Consider the following 19,949-nt stretch of genomic DNA (forward strand, 5'->3'; position numbering starts at 1 on the left):
CTGCGATTAAGGGCATGCACCACCACACCTAGATGAAGTCTTATAACCCCTTATGACAGTTCCCTTATTCCATCCATGAAATACGTGCAACGGTTTACATAATAGAAAGGTCACCAAGCTTCCCAAGGCAGGATTGAGCATTTGTGTAACACCACTGCCACCTTGTGGTAAGACCTTGCAGTTCATTGTAAGTTACGAAAGAACTGACGTTTATAAGGAAGGATACAGGGATGTTTTTGCACATTTTCAATATAATAGCCCTTTATAAAACTGTGTAATTTTATCTCTAATATTAATTAGAAATTTATTCTCATGAACTTCTATAAAGAAGGTATATATTAAAAGTGGAATGATTAACTTTTGGAATTAAATAATTCACAGAATCTAATTGCTTTTCAAAGTGATATACTTTTATAGTTTTTCTTAAGAAAATTATAAACCAGTATCAGGAACAGAATAAATTAGAAGTTACTGGGAATATGGTATAAAGGATAATTGGACTACATTATACAGTCGTTATTGTTTTGCTTTGGAACATGCTATTTTGCATTTAAGCACAGATGTCCTAACAGTTTACAGCACAACATCATATACGTCTTCAGGATCTACTCAGAGGTGTGTGGAATCCCCCAGGTACCGTGAGGCCCTCTTCATCCTGCTTTCTTGAGCATCTATGTGCTCCAGTTTCGGAGAGGTATAAGTCCTTCCTCCCCCTCGTTGTTCGGCCTATGGTATAATGGACTCGATTTTTAGCAAAGTGAACTTTTTCCTTACACAGAGATGAGGTCATAGGAATTCCCATAGCCCGGAAAACCCGCGGAGCCACAGCTCATCCCTTGCTCTCCCTTGCTGAATCACCCTTGGTGGCCGCATTGGAGGGACCCACTGTTGCAACCCTGTGGTGACCAGGCAACAGCTCCCTGGCATCACAGCCACTGCGGAGAACCGGAGTGGCAGCGTGTACGCTGGCGTGTGTTTTATATGTGAAAGTAAGCAGTTGTTTCTTATTCACTGTTTTAACAAGTGGTTTTATGTTTTTATGTGCATAAAAAACTATTGTGAACGTTTGATCTTATGTCTGACCCTGGCTTTTGACCTCTGTTGCTGAGATGTAGATTCTTAGGGGGTGCGTCCTGTGAGCCGGCCTGACTGTGGGTCACCCCTGCAAAGTGTCTGGCTATATAACTTTGGGAAAGCATCCCAGATTGTTCTGATACACAAAACTGCTTGAGGACACTGCACCAAATGCAGTTTATAACCAGGAAAATGGTTATGATATTCTAAATGACGAAACACTGTGTTTTTATTAAATATTGATCCCAGAAATTTCTGCATCTTCTTCCGTGAGCTGGGATATCAGCACCTCTCATTGTTCCCACTGCAGTTTTCCTCTGGTGCTGCTGCTTTTGATAAAGAAGTTAATTCGGAGTTGGAAGGAGAGATCTTGGGGGGGGGGGGGCGGCGGTGTTGGTCAGGCGCATGCGGGCTTTGGGTGGCAGTGTTGAGCACAGGTACCCACCGTTGCTCTTCCTGCCTCAGGTGCCAGTCTGTTCATCTCCATCCACTGGAAAATCCAGTGTCAGTCTGAGTTGTAGTTGGGTGCACTTTGCTGAGTGTGGGCGGCTGGCCTTCAAGAGGAAGAAGGGAAGAGTTGTAGGGACTGAGCATGCTCAGTTATTTAGCCCAGTTGCCCTTCTGGCTTCTGAGGTTGGGATCAGTCTGGTGGTACCGGGGAGAGGGCTGAATGGCACAGACTAGGGCTCTCCACACAAGGGAAGGGACATTATTTGTGAAGAGACACAGTAGTTTCCTATGACTGTGCTTTGTCAAAAATTTGACACTAAAATTTTTGAGATATTAATTAATTAGTGTGTGTGTGTGTGTGTGTGTGTGTGTGTGTGTGTTATGTGATATGTATTCAGGAGTCCACTTATGTTACAACAGGGCATTGGACATTGGATCTTCTGGAATTGGGTTACTGGTGGTTGTGAGTCACCCTGTGGATACTAGGATACAAATCCCAGGTCCTCTGCAAGAGCAGTAAGTGCTCTTAATTGCTGAGCTGTCTCTCTAGCTCCAGTCACAATTTTTAAAATGCTGAAAGCTAGGTAAGAGTAAATGTATACATTCAATAACAGAAATAAAGGACCCCAAATACTGAATTATCTATACCTTTTACAGGGCTCACTCAGACAGGCCATCAACCTGTGATCTTCCTGCCCCTACCTCCTGAGTGCTGGGATTATAGACCTGTACCATCAGGCCTGACTTGAAAGGTATTAATATTTATAGGCTCCTGTGTCCTTCTCTGTGCTAGTGAATCAAAACCTACCAGGTGAAGTAAGATTTGTTAATATTTCTAAAGTCCTCCTTGTAATGATGAGCAGGATTTTGAACAGCTATAGTATTTAATAGAATTTAATAATGTGTGTGTGTGTAATATATATGTATATATTAACAAGGAGACTTAGATTTAGTTAACATTTATTTTACTATACTGGGGAATTGAACCTAGGGTTTCATGCATGCTAGGCAAGTGCTCTACTACTGAATCACACCCTCAGCTAGAATTTTTTTTTTTTTTAAGGCAGGATGTGCATGGCAGGATAGTATTTCAAAGGGGATAGAAAGACGGCTGCAAGGTGCCAAGTTAAGTGGGTGTGGAATCCCAAGGAATGGGAGGGCAAATCAGAGAGTGAGGGAAGAGCCAGGCTGGCGACAGTCTCACGGGTGACTGATGAAAGAGGATCAAAGGAGGAATTGGAAGGAGATCAAATGGCCTACCTTTGAGGAGCGTGCCATGTGTGTGTGTGGGGGGGAGAATAGTATTTTCTAATCACACAGAAATATTAAGAAAGACTAAGAAACAACAAAGAAGCACACTGATGCACCAAGGCACAAACTTGTAGTGAAGGCAGACTTCTTTTTTTAACATTTATTCCTATCTCTATGCATGTGTATATGTGTATATGTGTCTGTGTGAATGCATGCCACATGTATGCAGGTGCCCTCAGAGGCCAGGAGAAGGCATCATATCTCTCAAGCTGCAGTTACAGGTCGCTGTGAGCTGCGTAACATGGGTGATATCAACCAAAGTTGTATCCCCGGAAGAGCAATAGATGATCTTGTAGCAAGCTTTCTTGTTGGACTGTCTTTGGATTGCCAAGCCCCCAAATAATGACCTGGAGACATCATTAATTATGGAAGCTTGGCCTTAGCTTAGGCTTTTTTTCCAACTAGCTCTTACAATTTAATTAACTAGCTTTTACATTTTTTTTTAACCTATGCTCTGCCACATGGCTTGGTTACCTCTTCTTAGTATGACATGTCTGACTTGCTCTGCTGGCAAAATTCACATGCCTAGATTCTTCCTTTGTCTCCAGGGAAATTCCACCTATCCTCTCCTGCCTAGCTATTGGCCATTCAGCTTTTTATTACACTAATCATAGCAACACATCTTCACGCAGTGTACAAATGTTCCACAACATGCTCTTAACCTGTGAGCCACCTTCCCAACCCCATGAAGGCAAACTTCCAGTTTAAAAGATGTGGAGTAAAACAGGCTTCTCTTTGTAGTTTGTGTATGACCACCTCACAAGCAAAATTATATATTGAATATATGTGTTGTTTAGACAAAAGTTTCTGTCCTGCCCGGTCCCACAGCTGTTCAGTTCCAACAAAACACACAGAGGCCTATATTAATTATAAACTGTTTGACCTGTTAGCTCAGGCTTTTTATGAACTAGCTCTTGCAACTTAAATTAATCCATAATTCTTGTCTATACTAACCATGTGGCTTGGTACCTTTTATCAGTAAAGCATTCTCATCCTGCTTCCTCTGCATCTGGATAATGGCTGCAGACTGAGCCTTTCCTCTTCCTAGAATTCTCCTAGTCTGGTCACCCCGCCTATACTTCCTGCCTGGCTACTGGCCAATCAGCGTTTTATACTATACAATACAATAAAAGTGATAAATCTTTATAGGGTACAAGAGCGCTATCCTACAGCAGTGTTGGGTCACTAGCTCTAAATAGTAGTAACTGTATGCATTTTACATGTATAGTAGTTGCTGTACACATTTTACAGATAGATCTTCTCTCTATGCCATCTGGTAGGCTTTGTGTGTAAAACTGTGTGTGTGTGTGTGTGTGTGTGTGTGTGTGTGTGTGTGTGTGTGTGTTTCCACCATTTGTTTGAAGCCTGGTTTCTGACTACCAGCACTGTTTTGGGAGGTTGTGGAAACTTTGGAGTTGAAGAGCTGACTGTTTGGCATATGAGGGTTGTAGCCTCACACCCTCCTCCCCCTTCTCCTTTTTTTTTGGAAGACAAGGAGTTGTACTGGCTGACCTTGAACTCATGAAGATCTACCTGCTTCTGCCTCCTGCATGCTGGAATCACAGGCATCACCACCACTCCTGGCTCAGACCCTGCCTCTTGCTCAGTTCTCTGCCTCCTGATGTACTGAGATATGAACAGGTTGTAAGTTCCTGCTGCCATGGCTCTGGCTGCTGTCGAGGGAACTACAGCAGCTATGTGGCCTTCTCTGCCATAATGCACTGTATCCTAAACAGAGCCAAAATAAACCTGTCCTCCCTCATAGGTATTCTGCCAGCAGTGATGGACACACACACTTCATAGGTGTATCCCCCCTGCACCAGCAGTGATGGACACACACACTTCATAGGTGTATCCCCCCTGCACCAGCAGTGATGGACACACACACACTTCATAGGTGTATCCCCTCTTGCACCAGCAGTGATGGAGTAACACACACTTCATAGGTGTATCCTCCTCCCTCACAAGCAGTGATGGACACACACACACTTCATAGGTGTATCCCCCCTGCACCAGCAGTGATGGGGTGACACACACTTCATAGGTGTGCCCCCTCTTCCTATACCACCCAAGGATAATATTAATGCTGTTCAGATAGACAGTGTCCCTTAATGATGGGATGTTAGTACATAAAAACAGAATGGCTCCCTGCATGGGACTGACCTAGGCACTCTGCATGTATGTAACAGTTGTGTAGCTTGGTCTTCTTGTGGAGACTCCTAACAGTGGGAAGAGGGGGTTCTCTCTGACTCTTTCATTGGCTTTTGGGACCCTATTCCTCATACTGGGTCACCTTTTCCAGCCTTAATATATGGGGAGGTGCATAGTCTTACTGCGACTTGTTATGCCATGTTTTGTTGATGCTTCTGGGAGATCTGCCCTTTCCTAAAGAGAAACGGAGGAGATGTGGATAGGGGTGGGAACAGGGGAGTTGGAGGGAGGGGCTGGGAAGTGGGGGGGGGGGAAACTGCAGCCAGGATGTAAAATAACTAAATAAAGAAATTTATTTTTAAAAACAAACACTCAAGCAAAAGTATAATGTTTCCTAACCTGGGGGCATCTCCAGATTATTCAACAATCAATTGCTCATTTTGCCCACAGCGGCATTTACATGTGGAAAAGCCAGGCTAGCTACAGGAGGTCCCCGGCTCCGTTCCTCAGCATGTTGGTTGTCTGCCCAGGCTGTCCTGAGCAGTCTCTAACAACAGCCTAGAGGTCCTTTTTTCCCCACAGCTGGTCAGCAGGTGATTTGAATGTCAGTCTGCTTTAACCCCCTTGCTCACTTGCTCTGTGCCCTTGCTCAGGCGAGCACTGGTCAGTTCTGGTCCCACAGTGACTTTACCAGTCTGCACGCCCGCCAGCAGTGAATGAATGTTTCCCTTACCCCAGTCCTGGCCTGTGTTTACTGCCATTCGTTTATTGATCTTGGCCATTCTGGCTGGAGTGAGATGAAGTCTCAAAGTAGCTTTCCCTGATGTCCTGGACATTTTTGCAGAGCGGTGCTTAGCTCTCTGTGTTTCATCCTGTTTAGATACGGATTTATTTCCATTCTGCAGCATGCATTTTCTCAGTTTGATTAGCAGTGTTTGTTGAAGAAGCTGTCTTTTTTATAGAGTCTGTTTCTGGCTTTTTTTTGTTTAAAACAACAAAAACGGTGCTTGTAGGTGTATGGAGTTATAACTGTGTCTTTAATTTTGTTTCCTTGATCAATGTGTCTATTTCTATGGCATTATCATGTTGCTTTTATTACTATAGCTCTGTAGATGGTGATAACCCCGTCTGTAGTTTTATTATTAAGGATTGTTTTAAGTAGTCTGGTTTTCTTTGTTTAAGATTACTTTTTCAATTTCTGTGAAGAACTGTGTTGGAATTTTGATGAGGAATCTATAGTTCGCTTTTGGTAAGATGGCCAATTTAATCATAATAATCTTACCAGTCTGTGAACGTGGGGAGATCTTTCCATCTTCTGATGTCTTCTTCAGTTTCTTTCTTTAGTTTTTATCCTACAAGTCTTTCACTTACTTTAAAGTTCTCCCAAGATTTTTCATTTAGGCTTTTGGGAAATGTATTGTTTCCTTGATTTCTCTCTCGGTCCGTTTGTCATCTGTATGTAAGAAGGCCAGTGATTTGTCTGTGTTAATTTTGTGTCTTGTTGAAAATGTTTATCAGCTGTAGGAGTTTCTGGATAGACTTTTCAGGGTCACTTCTGTATACTAGCGTATCATCTGCAAATAAAGAAGACTTCTTTCTTTATTAGTTGTAGCCCACAGACCTCTTTCAATTGCCTTATTGCTCTAGCTAAGATTTGAAGTACTATATTGAATACATATGGAGAGAGTGGAAGCAGTGTCTTGTTCCTGCTTTTAATGGAATTGCTTTGAGTTTCTCTATACTTAGGTTGCTGGTGGCTGCAGACTTGCTGTAAATTGACTGTACTATGTTGAGTTATGTCCCTGTATTCCTGATCTCTCCAGGACTTTTATCATGGAAGGATGTTGGATTTTGTCAAAGGCCTTTTCTGTCTCTAATGAGAGCATTGTGTGGTTTTTATCTTTCTGTCTTGTTTATGTGGTGGATTACATTTATTGATTTTCTTTGTTGATTCATGACTGCATCTCTGGGATAAATCCAACTTGATATGGTGGATGGTCTTTTTGATGTGTTCTTGATTGGTTTGCAAGTAATTTATTGAGAATTTCTTATCTATGTTCATAGAGGATATTGATCTATAATTTCCTTTCTTCCCCTTTTTGTTGTATCTTCGTGTGGTTTTGGTATGGGGAAGATGTTCATTCAGTTTCTATTTCGTGTAATAATTTGAGGAATATTTACATTAGTTATTTGGAGTCTGGTAGAATTCTGTCCTGAATCTGTTTTTTTTCTTTTTTTTTGGGGGGGGGGGAAGAATTTTAATTACTACTTCTATCTTGCTAGGGGTTATGGATCTGTTAAATTATTTATTTCATCCCAATTAACACCAGTAGGTGGTATATATCAAGAAACTTACCCTCTTTTTTTTTTTTTAAGGCTTTCTAGTTCCTTTGGTTGAATATTTTTAAAATATGCTCTTAGGATTTTCTGAATTTCCTCAGTATCTGTTGAAATGTCTCCCTTTTTGCCAGGCATAAACTTGTGAAATGCGGGCCCAGTATTAGGGCATCTCTGTGTAGGTACAATTTCTACAAATAATTTTATTTGCTCTAAGCAAGGGACAGAAAATGAACAATTTGACAGCTTTGACTACTGAAAGTAGTCTTAAAAATCCAGCAAGATACAAATGAAATATTTAAACTTTTTTTAAATGATTGGGTTTTTTTTTTTTTTGTTTGTTTGTTTCGCTTTTTGAGGTAGGGTTTTGCTCTGTAGTCCAGGATGTCTTAAAACTCACTGTCTTCTTGCCTCTGCTTCCCAGGTGCTGAGGTTCTCTTACCCTGCAAGTCTTAAGAACAAAATTAAAGCCATACTTGTTTAATTTACTTACGTGCGTGTGTGTGTGTGTGTGTGTGTGTGTGTGTGTATGCATGTGTGTGCTCATGTGCATGTGTGTGTGTGCTCATGTGCGTGTGTGCATGTGTGTGTGTGCGTGCGCTCATGTGTGTGTGTTGGCATGAGTACATATTTTATTGATTGATCTTGTTGTTGACCTATGACTGCATCTCCGGGATATATTCACCTTGATCATGGTCGGTGATCTTTTTGATGTGTTCTCGATTGGTTTGTGTCACACTGTGCACGTCAGCTGGCTTAGGGAATCAGTGTTTTCTTGATACCATGTAGGTTCTGGGTATTGAGCTCAGGTCATCAAGCCTTGACTGCAAGAACCCTTACCTGCTGAGCCTCTTTTCCTCATTTGCCATCACTTTCTGGTCAAGATTATTTGCTACACTTGCTATCATCTGTTGTTGTAGCTCAATATATTGAATATAGTTGTGTGATTTTTAAAAATGGACTCTAGTTTCTTCACTCTGTATACTCACTATTTTGAAATTTGAGAAGCCCTATCACCCCCTCACATTTTTTCTCTTTAATCACACATTGATTATGTGAATATATTTTCTAGAGTTGTGACAGCAATCATTTTTGTCACGTTCCTTTCATAAGGAATGTGTTCAGCCATGTGTGCACAGGAGTTTCCATTTGAGGTCCGACTTCCAAGTGAATAACTGTACCCCAGTTTAATATTGTTACGTCACAGCCCTCAGAGGACAAAAAGTATTTCTTTTCCTCTTTCTTGTGTTCTTCAAGGATTTTAGATACACTGTTTGTTAATTATGGCAGGTTTGTATGAGGTGAGGCCTGGAGATGTCTACCCCGCCATCTGTGCTGGGCTTTGGCTTTTATAGGTTTTGTACTGGCAACTCTAGCTGCCTTGAGCTCATATTTTTAAGGACTCTCTTCAATAGTTTCGTGTCTGGACTGTTCTTTGCAAGAACATTTGCATGTCATCCTTGCACGGGGGCCATGCTAATCTTTGAATTGTTACAAAGTTAGTAAGCATGCTACTAACAAGAGCATGGGTATCGGGATATTTGTTAAGCTTTGTCTAAGATAATGAAGAGTTAAATAAAAATACATAAGCGGAAGTTCTTTTAAACATAATGAATAAAAAGATCAAGAAGATAAAAACGAACCTATTTCTCTTACACGAGCGCTATTTTAAGACACAAATAACCTGCTTCCACTTCCCCATGGAGTGCTGCCTGCACTACCAAACCCACATCCCCCCCCCCAACAGGCATCAGAAAAGACTGGGTGTAATATTCTCTGGCCTCTGACCTGTGACTGCCAGTCTCCTTTCGCTTTCAATCTCCTTCCTTTTATTTGTCTGTCTTGAAATCTATTGCTCTAACCTTTGATGCAGCCCCATGCCCTGCTGGTAAAGCCTTCTCTGCCCTTGTCCCTTTGTTAACCTAATCCACCCCCATGCTCTTCTTGACAGTGGCTCTTTACTCTAAATGGCGCCAACATCCCCATTCATCTAGCTTTTCTGCAGAAAAGACATCAGTGATCTTATGCACAGTGGGGCCCTGTGCGCACTCCTAGACATGAAACTGAATAGATTAAGATTGGAAACTGTCGTTCGCTCTTGGAAATTACTAAGGCATAAGTAAGATCTTCCATAGCCTCAAGCTAAAATAAGCAGATTACCAAGATGGTTCCACCATGCTGATTACTGTTTGAAATAAACCAGGATGAATAGGAAACACGGAGTGAAAATGGTATGTTTTTGTATGTGTGCATGTGTTTTTGTGCGGAGCACAGGTGTGAGAAGGGCAGAGGTCAGTGCCGGGTGTCTTTGTCAGCTGCTCTGCATCTTGGTTTCAGAAGCAAAGTTTCTCCATGAACCTGGAACTTGCTGATTGGCTAGGCTGGCTGGCCAGTGAGCCCCAAGGATCCTCTGGTCTCTGCCTCCCCAACTTCATCAGAATCAACTTGAAGAGAGGGCCTTGGGATTCAGACACAAGGTAGACTCCCCTGAGGACTCAGTCATAAAGGCAGATATATGCCATCGAAAGTGTCCCCCAGTATGAACTTCTGGGTCACAGCGCCCCAGCCTTGCTGCTTCACCAGTGGCCTCTGTGGTTGGCGGTGACTTGGGATTCTGCCTGTACTATGGAGTCGTGGTTTCTCCAGTTCACTGTAGTGAGCAGCCAGCCTTTCCGTGGCGTTCCGCATTGATTGTAAGAATGGATCTTCACGCCTTGCTCCCCTAAAGCTCCCCCCCCATAGCCGTGTTCTCACCAGTTTCCGGCATCTAGCCGTCCTGGATGCCCAGCATGCCCAGTAGAAGCTACTCTCCTGCCTCAAACATTTCACTAGCCTTTTGCACTTACAGTAAAAGGCGGGCGCCTCCTCATGGCTGGCGGATCCTGAATCTCATCTCTTGCAGCTTCCTGTCTTGCTTCTTCCCATCCACTCCAGCTGATATTTACCTCGACAGTGGCCAGTGAACACTCACTTACCTTTTCCAGGAAGCTCTTAGAATTCATGCCTGGAAAATACTCTCTGGACTTAATAGCCCCGTGAAATCATCATCAATAATAATACTTGATGCCACTTACTGAGGTTTTCTGTAGCCCAAATACTGCTTGTAAGTGCTCTCCCGACATACTGTATCATGAACTTAGAAGCAATAAGCTTGTGAAATTGGTATTCTGAACTCCTTTTTTTTTTTTTTTTTTTTTTTGGATAGGAAATGTGGCATAAAGCAGTAGAGCATCCTAGATTCGTGCTGTTAGTATGTTGTAGAGCTTGGCTTGAAGTCTGCCTGAGTTTAGACCTGTTCTCTGGTACTAAAGTTTCAGAAGTGTTTTCTTCTTCTTCTTCTTCTTCTTTCCATTAAATTGCAGTGATTTCCCGGTGGACACTCCCAGAACACACTGCAAAGTGAACCAGAAAATCAAACTAAACATTAACATGACCTCATTACCATCCGAGCAGGAAACTCTTCTCACATTTTCTAGCTTATTGATAATCTAAGGCATTATTATCAAACTTGAGCATAAATTCTAAAATCAGACAGGGTTTCATCTCAGCCACTCATATAGTCCCTATTAGCAGGTGGGAGGCAACATCCTGGGCATTTGAGATCCCCCATGGCAGTCCGGTGGGACAATTTAGAAATTCGGTTCTCTGCACTGCTTTTGCTTTGGAGGCTCCTTGTAGCATTATTATTCTTGTATCGAATTCCGAATAAGTGTGAGCCATCCTGGACCCCTCTTGAAGATAGTGTCGTCATGTGTCCCCTGAGTACAGTCGTATAGATAGGCTCCAGAGTAGTCTGCCTTGCTCTTTCCTTTCTCTTTGTCTTCCAGTTAAAGCAAAACATTAAATTTTTTTTTACAATACAGTCAACTCAGGAACTTTGTATTTTAATACAGATTGTAAAGTAAGTAAATTGCATCGTAGAAGTGTCTTGTGGGGAAGCTTGGAGAATAAGGACACACTGTAGTATCGAACAGGTGGCCATGGAGATGTGTGGGGGACGCAGAGACAGGAGGACCCCTGGTGCTCAGTGGTCTGGCAGGTTAGTCTCTGTGGTGCACTCCAGGCCTGTGAGAAACCCCATCTTTTAAAAAAAGGTAGATGGTGCCTTAGAAGTGACACCCACAGGTATCATTTGGCCTCTACAGGCATGCACACACGTGTGCACTGATGTGCCTGCATCGACATGTGGACATGTATCAGGACACAAGTGAACATCCTCCCCTGGCTTTCTCAAAGAGTTGAAGGAAGTGCGAGGTTAGCCAGATGACTCTCGAGGGAAAAGCAGGATAAGCCCAGGCAGTAGCCAGCACCCAGGTCAGAGCCATGCTTTCCTAATTAAAAGCGAAAGGTTTCATTGTGGATGGAAGGGTCTACGAGAGAATCAGAGACTAGGTAGGGTCACAAGGGTTGGAGTATTTTGCTGGAGACAGCGGAAGTGAACTGACGTTCTCTAAAGCACCCACAGAATCCGCTTCAGAGTCACAAAGGCTCCCCTGCCTCTTCAGACACATCTCCTGGACACTCTTCTAGATATGCGCTCAGAATGCTCTCTGGAGAGTCCCCAGGTGTCACGCGGTCTCGAGCCTGTGCCAATGTGCTTTCTGTTGCTGTGACAAAATACCCACGGAGAACAACTGAAAGTGGGCCTTGTGGCCTGTGGTCAAATGGAACACTGTGGGAAGGTGCACATGGCTGAGCTAAGCTGCTCACCTCAAGGTACCAGGGTGTGGGGACATGGAGATTGAGAGAGGTTAGGGACAAAATGTATCCATTTGCTGCCCCCCTCCCCCAGTAATTCACTTCTTTCAGGTAGGCAACACCCTTCCGGCTCCTAATGGCTCGGCAATAGATAGATCAATGGATTAGTGAAATCCAAGCCCTCACAATTGGCCTCAGCCTTCAAACGCTGCTCCATTGGTGACCAAGCTTTCACCATGTGGGTCTTTCAGGGGCCTTGAAGCAATAAAAAAAATTACAAGAGGTACCTTTCATTGGTCAAGAGCACGTTCCTAGGGTAATTGATAGGGAGTTGAGCCATTGTCATGACAACACAAAGTTCCAAGGTTACAGGAGTAAGACCATGACCAGATTGGGTCAAGTGGGGGACACCAAACTGCTTTAGCCAATGTGAGCGACAGTTTCCAGAGTTGATGGTCCTGCAGGCTTTGCCTGGACAGGATTAACCTCCATCAGAGAGTCACTCCTCGGGCGGGCTGACCTCTGAATTATCACCTGCCATAAGCTGTGTATTTATACGGCCTTTGATACAAGTGAACATGAAGAAGTTAGTAACTTGCCTATGTTCATCATTACTTGTACTGAAGCTAGGAATTTGACTGTCTGGCTCCAGAGGCCATTTGCTTTAGTGCTCAGCACATGACGTTGTACCTCTAACGTCCTCTCTCCGTATATATGCTGTGTGGGAGTCACGCTGCTCCGTGGCGGATGTCAGCTTATGTACGTGCGCCTTTTGCTCTGCCTACGAATGCTTATGTTAAATTGATCAAATTTGTTCTTTGACAATTTCGCTGATGGACTCTGTTTATCCTCACCCGTATCTTCTCTGATCTCTTTCTTTACCCTGTCCCCACCCCAGGCTCTTTCTCACATTCATGTCTTTTTGTTTTGTGACCCAGTGAGTTTAACCAGGGCTGTCTGAGTGGCCTTGGGTTTGGAACTGTCTGGTGGAGCCTGGTGGCTTTACCTGTGGGTCCACAGCTGAAGACAATGACTCTCTGTCTTCCGGTGTCCATCAGTAGCCAGTTCTACCTGTAAAATTATTGAGAACCGTGGGAAACTCACTTTTATTTTCTGGTACTTTCTGTACATTCTCTTGATTGACCTGTGATGGGAATTAAATATTCTCTCTTGTAATTTGTAATAAGTTAGCCGCAGTGTTCAGAATTCTAATGTGATGGATCATTGGTTGTGGATGGAATTTGGTTTTGGGTTTGATTTTCATTCTGTCCTTGTGCTCTGCTTTGTCCCCAGACCAGTATTAAAGAAGGACAGCTGCTGAAGCAAACCAGCTCTTTCCAAAGGTGGAAAAAGAGATACTTCAAGCTTCGAGGCCGTACACTTTATTATGCAAAAGACTCAAAGGTAACTCAACAAGACTGGTCCCAAGCACTGTATGTCATGAGTAGATCGAAACCTTTGATCATACAAACTACATTTGCCTTAGAGCCTCATTATAGCTTAGTAGTTCTATTAATTTATTATAGATGTGGTCATCTTGCACTCGGCCTCAAGGGGGAGCTATCAAGTTATATGGTCGGCTAGTCAAATATACGATTCCCTTTTTCTTCTGTCTAATTAAGATGTTATAGATAACAGAATAAATTAAAAACTCTGGGTTACTCCCCTTACCCCCTTTCAATTTTTTGGACTATAAGAAAAAGTTGAGGGTTGTTAGAGCTGTTAGGAATTTACATTCTAGGGGCAGATAGACGTTCACAGCCCAGCTCATGCGCAGACCAGTGTGCCTGTGGATATTGTGTGCTACTGAGAGAAGGCTTAAGACGGTACATGCCGAGTGCTTTCACAACCCCGGGCACAAATAATCTCTTCATTATGGTAGCAATTAAGAGTGAAAAATCACATCGTAATAAAATTGAGACTTAAAATAATTTTTATGTAACAAATGAATGAAGTAATATAATATAGTTTGGGAAGAAGATCCCTATTAAAACCGATATTTTCATATTGACTGAAAAAGAAAACATTAGGATGGCAGAAAGCCTAGTCATTTCCATTTTTAAAAATGCATGTTCCTCATAATCAGTAGAGTCATTGGTAGAAGCTGAAAAAGCAACCAGGGAGCAAACCTAATTCTTGGTTTGTGGAACAGTAGTAGAAGGAACAGCTGAATTCTCAGGTTAAAGTAATAACAAGATAATCTTATTTTAAAAGTTTGATGTTGACTGTTGTCCCTAGTCCGGCTCCATTGTGTCTTTGCATCCTCCTCTGTAGAAACAGCGATGTCTTGGTTACCTGTGATTTTGGCCGTGTGTCCCGTTTTGCTTTCTGCTGAGAGAATTGCTGGTGCCTTCCCCAGCATTTCCTTGCAGTCCCTCCAAGTTTAAGGGTCTAACTTGTGCTGCAGTGGGCTTTGTCTGTTTCATGTCGTGCCCATATTGTACGGCCCTTCCAGTTTGGGAACAAGTCCAGTTGAATTAAAGTAAAGGAATAAAATCATAGTACACATAGTGTGACTCATTTAATATAATGCCCTGGTTGGGAGAGTGGAGGCCATCAGGAAGGGGAGACTTGTTTCAAGCAGACATGGAGATGAACAATAATCCCACCTGTGTTGGGAGTCCACTGGCTTGAAAGCTGAGCAACGACCAACTCACTCAGAATAGGAAGGGTGCATTTGTTTATTCATATTTACTGGTGGCGAATTTGTTCCTTTAAAAAAATTCCCATTTTTTTCTGGAGCCTTCCCCACTGACACACTCAGAGTAGAATAATGGCTAAGAGTGTGAGACAAGCTCAGCCTTCTGTTTGCAGGGCACAGTCACCATCTTATTGGGACACATTTTGATAGACGAGGACAGTAAGGTCCAAAGCATTGGGTACGTCTGAGCCAGGGCTAGTTCTCGACCTCCACTCGACAGACCTGTGGGCAATGATGCCTTCAACTGCCTGCAGGATGTGGGAGGGTGAGTGTGTGTGTCCTTCAGTTGGTTCTCCTAATCATAGCAGATAGGCTTCCGGAAGACATGGGTCATTTGTGCAGTAGGGTCGCCATGTTGAATGGATTTATAATTCCTGAGACAAACTTGTGTCGTGTCCCTAAGTTAACATTCGTTTTTGATTCCTAATTCTTGACTTCACTTTCATCGTCATGGGCTGGTAGTGAAAATACAGTGAAGAGCTGGCTTTCTATTTAACGTGTTTGTGCTCTTGTCCATCAACAGTCCTTGATATTCGATGAAGTTGACCTCTCAGATGCCAGTGTCGCTGAAGCAAGCACAAAAAATGCCAACAACAGCTTCACGGTATGGCTGTGTTCAGTTCTCTGTTCCAGGGCTGGAGGGTAGCGTTTCTGAAGCGTGTGCGGATGCTCAGTTCAGTCCTTATTGACACAGTTGACCCTGATAAATATGTTGTTACGTTCTAACGCCAAATATATGATCAGTTATTGGCTCAGGAAACTTGGGTTTAAGTGTGTTTTTCAAATATATGTCTTTGAATATGTACATTTAAATGCGTTCTTATATCTTTCTCTTACACACACACACACACACACACACACAGAGAGACTCATACTTGTAATCAGAGAGTCAGAGAGAGAGAGAGAGAGACAGAGACAGAGACAGAGACAGACTCATACTTGTAATCCTAGCCTTGGGAGGCTGGGGCGGGAAGATTGCCATGAATTCTAGGACAGCCTGGGCTACACAGTGATACTGTTTCAAACAAACAAGAATTGCTTTCCTTTTCACTTTTATTTTTATTTTTGTTTTTGATACAGGGTTTCTCTGTGTAGCTCTGGCTGTCTGGAGACCAGGCTGGCCTTGCCTCACAGAGATCTGCCCGCCTCTACCTCCTAAGCGCGGCGCCACCACTGCCCTGCTCCTTTTCACTTTTTAACTTTTGTGTTTTTAAAGTTTTTATTTCCTTTAAATCCTTCATTTAATTATGTTGTTCTTAAGTATTCAAAACCTTTTGTTATTTTTCTACAGTCAAAAAACAGTGTTTTCTTCTCGTGTTTTCACTTTAGTTGCTGTTCAGGCCGTTGCTGTAGTTCAGGCTTTCATTTCTCCTCACTGAGGTAATTCATCAGGGAACTTCTGAAAAGGGCCCCTCTGGTCCAGCCTCTTTTTTAATCAGAAGGTGCATTGCTTGAAGTTCTAGCTTGTTCGCCACCACCTACAAACTGTATCGCCACTCAAAAGAAAAAAAAAAAAAAAAGATCTGGTACTGTTCCTTCCAGGGCCCAGATGTTGGTCTTCCACACCCTGCAGCCCAGTGTGCACAGCCCCGCCTTCCTGTCGTCCATTCCGCGCCCCCCCCCCATTTCTTTCTACCTGTGGTTGTTGAAATCCGACCACTTCTCCCATTTCTCTGCTTCTTTCATTTACAAAATCAAAATATAAGTTGACTTCCCTTTATATATGGCATTTATGATAAGCAGAGACATGCAGGAAAGGAGATATTTATGTCTATCTATATCTCTTTGCATATGTAAATCTCCCCTCTAGATTTTTCCTTAGTTCAGGGAGATCCCGTGGTTCTTCCTGCAGTGACACAGTCCTTAGCTCCCCTGTGATGTGCTCATTCTGCTAAATCGTCACACCTACCCACACCTCCAGCCCTCACACCAGGACGTCGCTGCTACTGACACTAATGTCTGTCCCTCAGGTGCACAGAGCACGGGAGACAGCCAGGTAAGCACACAGAGAGGACCGTGCTAGAGGTGAGCGCTGGTACGCAGTTGAATGGGGAGAGGAAGCGCATGAATTCAAATTTAGTCTTATTGATTTATGGGCATGTGGGATAATTCATAGTGTAAACAGTGCTTTGCCGCTCCTTCTCCCCAGGGAGAGTTTAGTTTGAGAAGAGGAAAGCCAAGAATAGAATCCTGGGAAAATGTTAAAATGTAAGGTTTGACCAGAGGACCGAGCAAGACAAGTGAAGCAGTGGAGTCACCGGGCGGTGATGTCATAAGAACCCAGCGTCAGAGAGTTTCAAGGCGGAAGTTGCTAAACGTCAGGTGCTGTGGAGAGGGCAGGTCCAGGAGGAATTGACAAGGTGACTTGGATTTGTGAACTCGGGGTTCGTGTGGTCTCGTGGCTGCAAGTGGTTTCCAGGGCGGGGTGGTATCGGAGAGAGACAGCAGGCTCTTCCCTGAGGCTGGACCGTCGGGAGCGCAGATCGCACAGAGCGTTGTGGTTTTCTCGTTCCTTTTCGCTTTGCTTTTGAGTGTGTTTACATGAAGAACGGAGAGAGCTCTTAGATGGGGCCAGATTGCTGAGTGAGCCGATGGGTGTAAGAGCCAAGGCAGGGTGCAAGCACAGAGCCGAGGCGGAGGCAGGTGTGGGCAGCAAGCATGTATATCTCAAGCCCAAATAGTACCATTTTTCTCAGTGAAACCAAAGACCGGGTTGTGTGGCTATGAGTGGGAGCTTGGAAAGGCTTAGAATAGCTTCTGTGGAGACGGCATGGAAACCTTTGGGGACCTGTAAACCGTGTCCACTGAAGATTGCCTTTAGCAATCCATTCGTCTGTGCTTATAGAATAGACTTTAAATTAATAGAGAGGAGACAAATAGATTGATCCAGAGCGGTGGTTTATAAGGGCTTGGGGCAGAGGGTTAAAGGTAATGCTGGATGCTTGAAACATCAGTATCTTATAGCTTCACCGCCTCTCTATGCTCAGTGCTTGAGGATAAAGCAACAAAAGGCAGAACTAGCCTTGCTGTTATCTGGAGCTTCCAAGGCTGACATGTTGCTTACTATTCCACCCTCCAAGTGAGGGTGGGCTCGGCAAAGACAGAAAGTGCCTTGCGAGTCCTACTGGTCGGACTAGCCGTTTGCCTTCCTCTGGGAGTGAACAAAGATTGCTTCATTCATTCATTCATTCATTCATTCATTCACTCATTTTTAACCCAAGAGAGCTAGAGATAATCTGAATGAGGGTTTATGATTTTCGGTAAAGGGAAGGCCTGGGGCTTAGAGCAGGTGCAGGCAAAGGCAAAGGCTGCCTTTGGAGAGATTATGGAAGTCACTTGTGTGACTATTGCTTGCCCTCCAGCTGCATTTGTTTACCCCCATTGTAGACAGAGCTTGCCCTAGTGTGCTCTACGCCCAGGTAGGTGTATTTTTTTTTTTTATCATGACTCCCTGACGGCCAGGGCTGTGTCTACCTTTGGGCTTTGTAGCAGCTTACTCAAAGTGTTCCTTGGTTTGGATACACACAAAGTGTCAGTCAGCGTGAGATGACTTGGAGCCTTGGCTACGCTGTCGACCAGCTGTTCTTTCTGAAGTTTTGTGGGCTGGAGACGAGAGGCTGAAAAGGCAGGCTGCTGGGCAGTGCACTACAATAGGAACTTGGTAGAACTTTCCCCAGTATAAAATGCAGCAAAAGGCATGTTTTCAAGTGGTAATTGACAATCCTCCTGCTTAAATATTTAAATGTCCTGCCCTCCTAGATCATCCTGACAGCTCCTGATGCTCCTTTAGCTGGTTCGTGTCAGAGGTTAATGGTGCCATGTGATGGGATTGCGGTTGGAGACTAAGAGTGGCCAAAGTCTGGTCTTCCAGAAGTCCCTAGGGGTAATATATTGACAAGAAATGGTGGTACACGAGTAATCTATAAATAGTTGATGGAAAATGGAAAACTTAGGCCTTGCTTGAAAATGAACACTTGGCTCTGCAAAGATGGCTTCTATCTAAGTGTCCTACAGAGCAGGGTCATTGCTAGCCCACCCTTGACACAGCTCAGGGTCCCTTCTGCATCCACTGTCTGAGTCCTCCGGAGGCACATGAGCCCCAAGACAGGAGAGCCAGGAGACTGTGGGTGTGGTTTAACATCTGTGTACACTGTGCATAGTGTCTTACGTAGCCTACCGTTCCACTTTGCCTTTCCTATCCTTCTTACTATCATACGAGTAAATTAGGTTGGTGTTCATTAAGTTATTTCTAGTGTAAATTCTCCCATGATGGGCAGAGCTTACAAGCTTAGGTTGTGAAGTCAAAGAGCCTGTTTCAGCCCTTTGACGTGACAGTGGTCACATTAGCCCATCCCTTTAAAGAGATCTGCAGCGGTGGAGTGAGGACCTGCTTGCTTCCTAGGACTCTCAATATCAGATTAATGTGCCAACCTATAAAATACCTAGGGCAGTGATGAGCCCGTGCAGTTTAGTAGACCATCGTGGCTGTTATCCTGAATGTCGTGCCCTTCTTTCCCCCTCATAACTGGCAGTGTGTGGCCCATTTCTGAAAGTTTGGGAACCTCGAAGATTATGGAGATTAATCCCATATTGAGGAAACATTCCATCCTGCCTTTCTTTGAGAGGTATAAGGAAGATTTATGTCGACTTTTCATCCTATGTTAATGAGCATGGTTGGGAAAAAGCAACCAATCAGCAATGAGATGGCCGTCACAGATGGGTAGGCTAGTGTTATTTGCTAATGAAGAGGGCTTTTTGGTGATTTAAACATGACCCCAGTCACAGCTTCCAGAGATGTTCAGAGAAGTCTTTTTAAACTTTAATGAAGATTAAGATAAACTTCAGACAAATGAATTATTTTAAAGAAGCTGTATTGGTATTTAAATCTTCTGAGTTAAGGAGATTACTGGCCAGGTTTTGTGACACAGGTCTGTAATCCCCATTGAAGGTTGGGGGTGAAGACACTCAAGTTCAAGACTCAAGGCTGCCTGGCTGCTGGACAGTTCAAGGCTAATTAAACTGGGCAACTGAGGAGGACCTTGTATCACAATAAAATGTAAAATAAAAGGGGGGGCTGACTGTGAGAGATTGTCTTATTGAGGATGTAGGGGGCCATAGGCCCAGTCCTTAGCATTGGGAACCCCTGACATAGGAGGGCAGAAAGCAGCATGGAGTTTTTGTTTGTGTGCTTATTTGTTTAACTCAGAAGGAATGCAAAGAATTGTTG

The 19,949-nt window shown here is 43.6% G+C and overlaps 1 protein-coding gene and 1 pseudogene across 2 annotated transcripts in view; one reads left to right on the forward strand and one right to left on the reverse strand.

Annotated features, from left to right (window-relative positions):
- Dgkh (diacylglycerol kinase eta) overlaps positions 1-19,949 on the forward strand; it is a 157,675-nt gene that overhangs the window by 63,868 nt on the left and 73,858 nt on the right. For both annotated transcript variants that reach the window (XM_038310039.1, XM_038310038.1), the window contains 2 exons: positions 13,315-13,425; positions 15,246-15,326. In XM_038310039.1, the coding sequence (XP_038165967.1) occupies positions 13,315-13,425; positions 15,246-15,326 (192 nt within the window). The remainder of the gene's footprint in view (positions 1-13,314; positions 13,426-15,245; positions 15,327-19,949) is intronic.
- On the reverse strand, positions 8,763-8,850 carry LOC119800557 (annotated as a pseudogene).

Source organism: Arvicola amphibius, chromosome 13 (assembly GCF_903992535.2).
Source record: "Arvicola amphibius chromosome 13, mArvAmp1.2, whole genome shotgun sequence".
Classification (NCBI taxonomy): Eukaryota; Metazoa; Chordata; class Mammalia; order Rodentia; family Cricetidae; genus Arvicola; species Arvicola amphibius.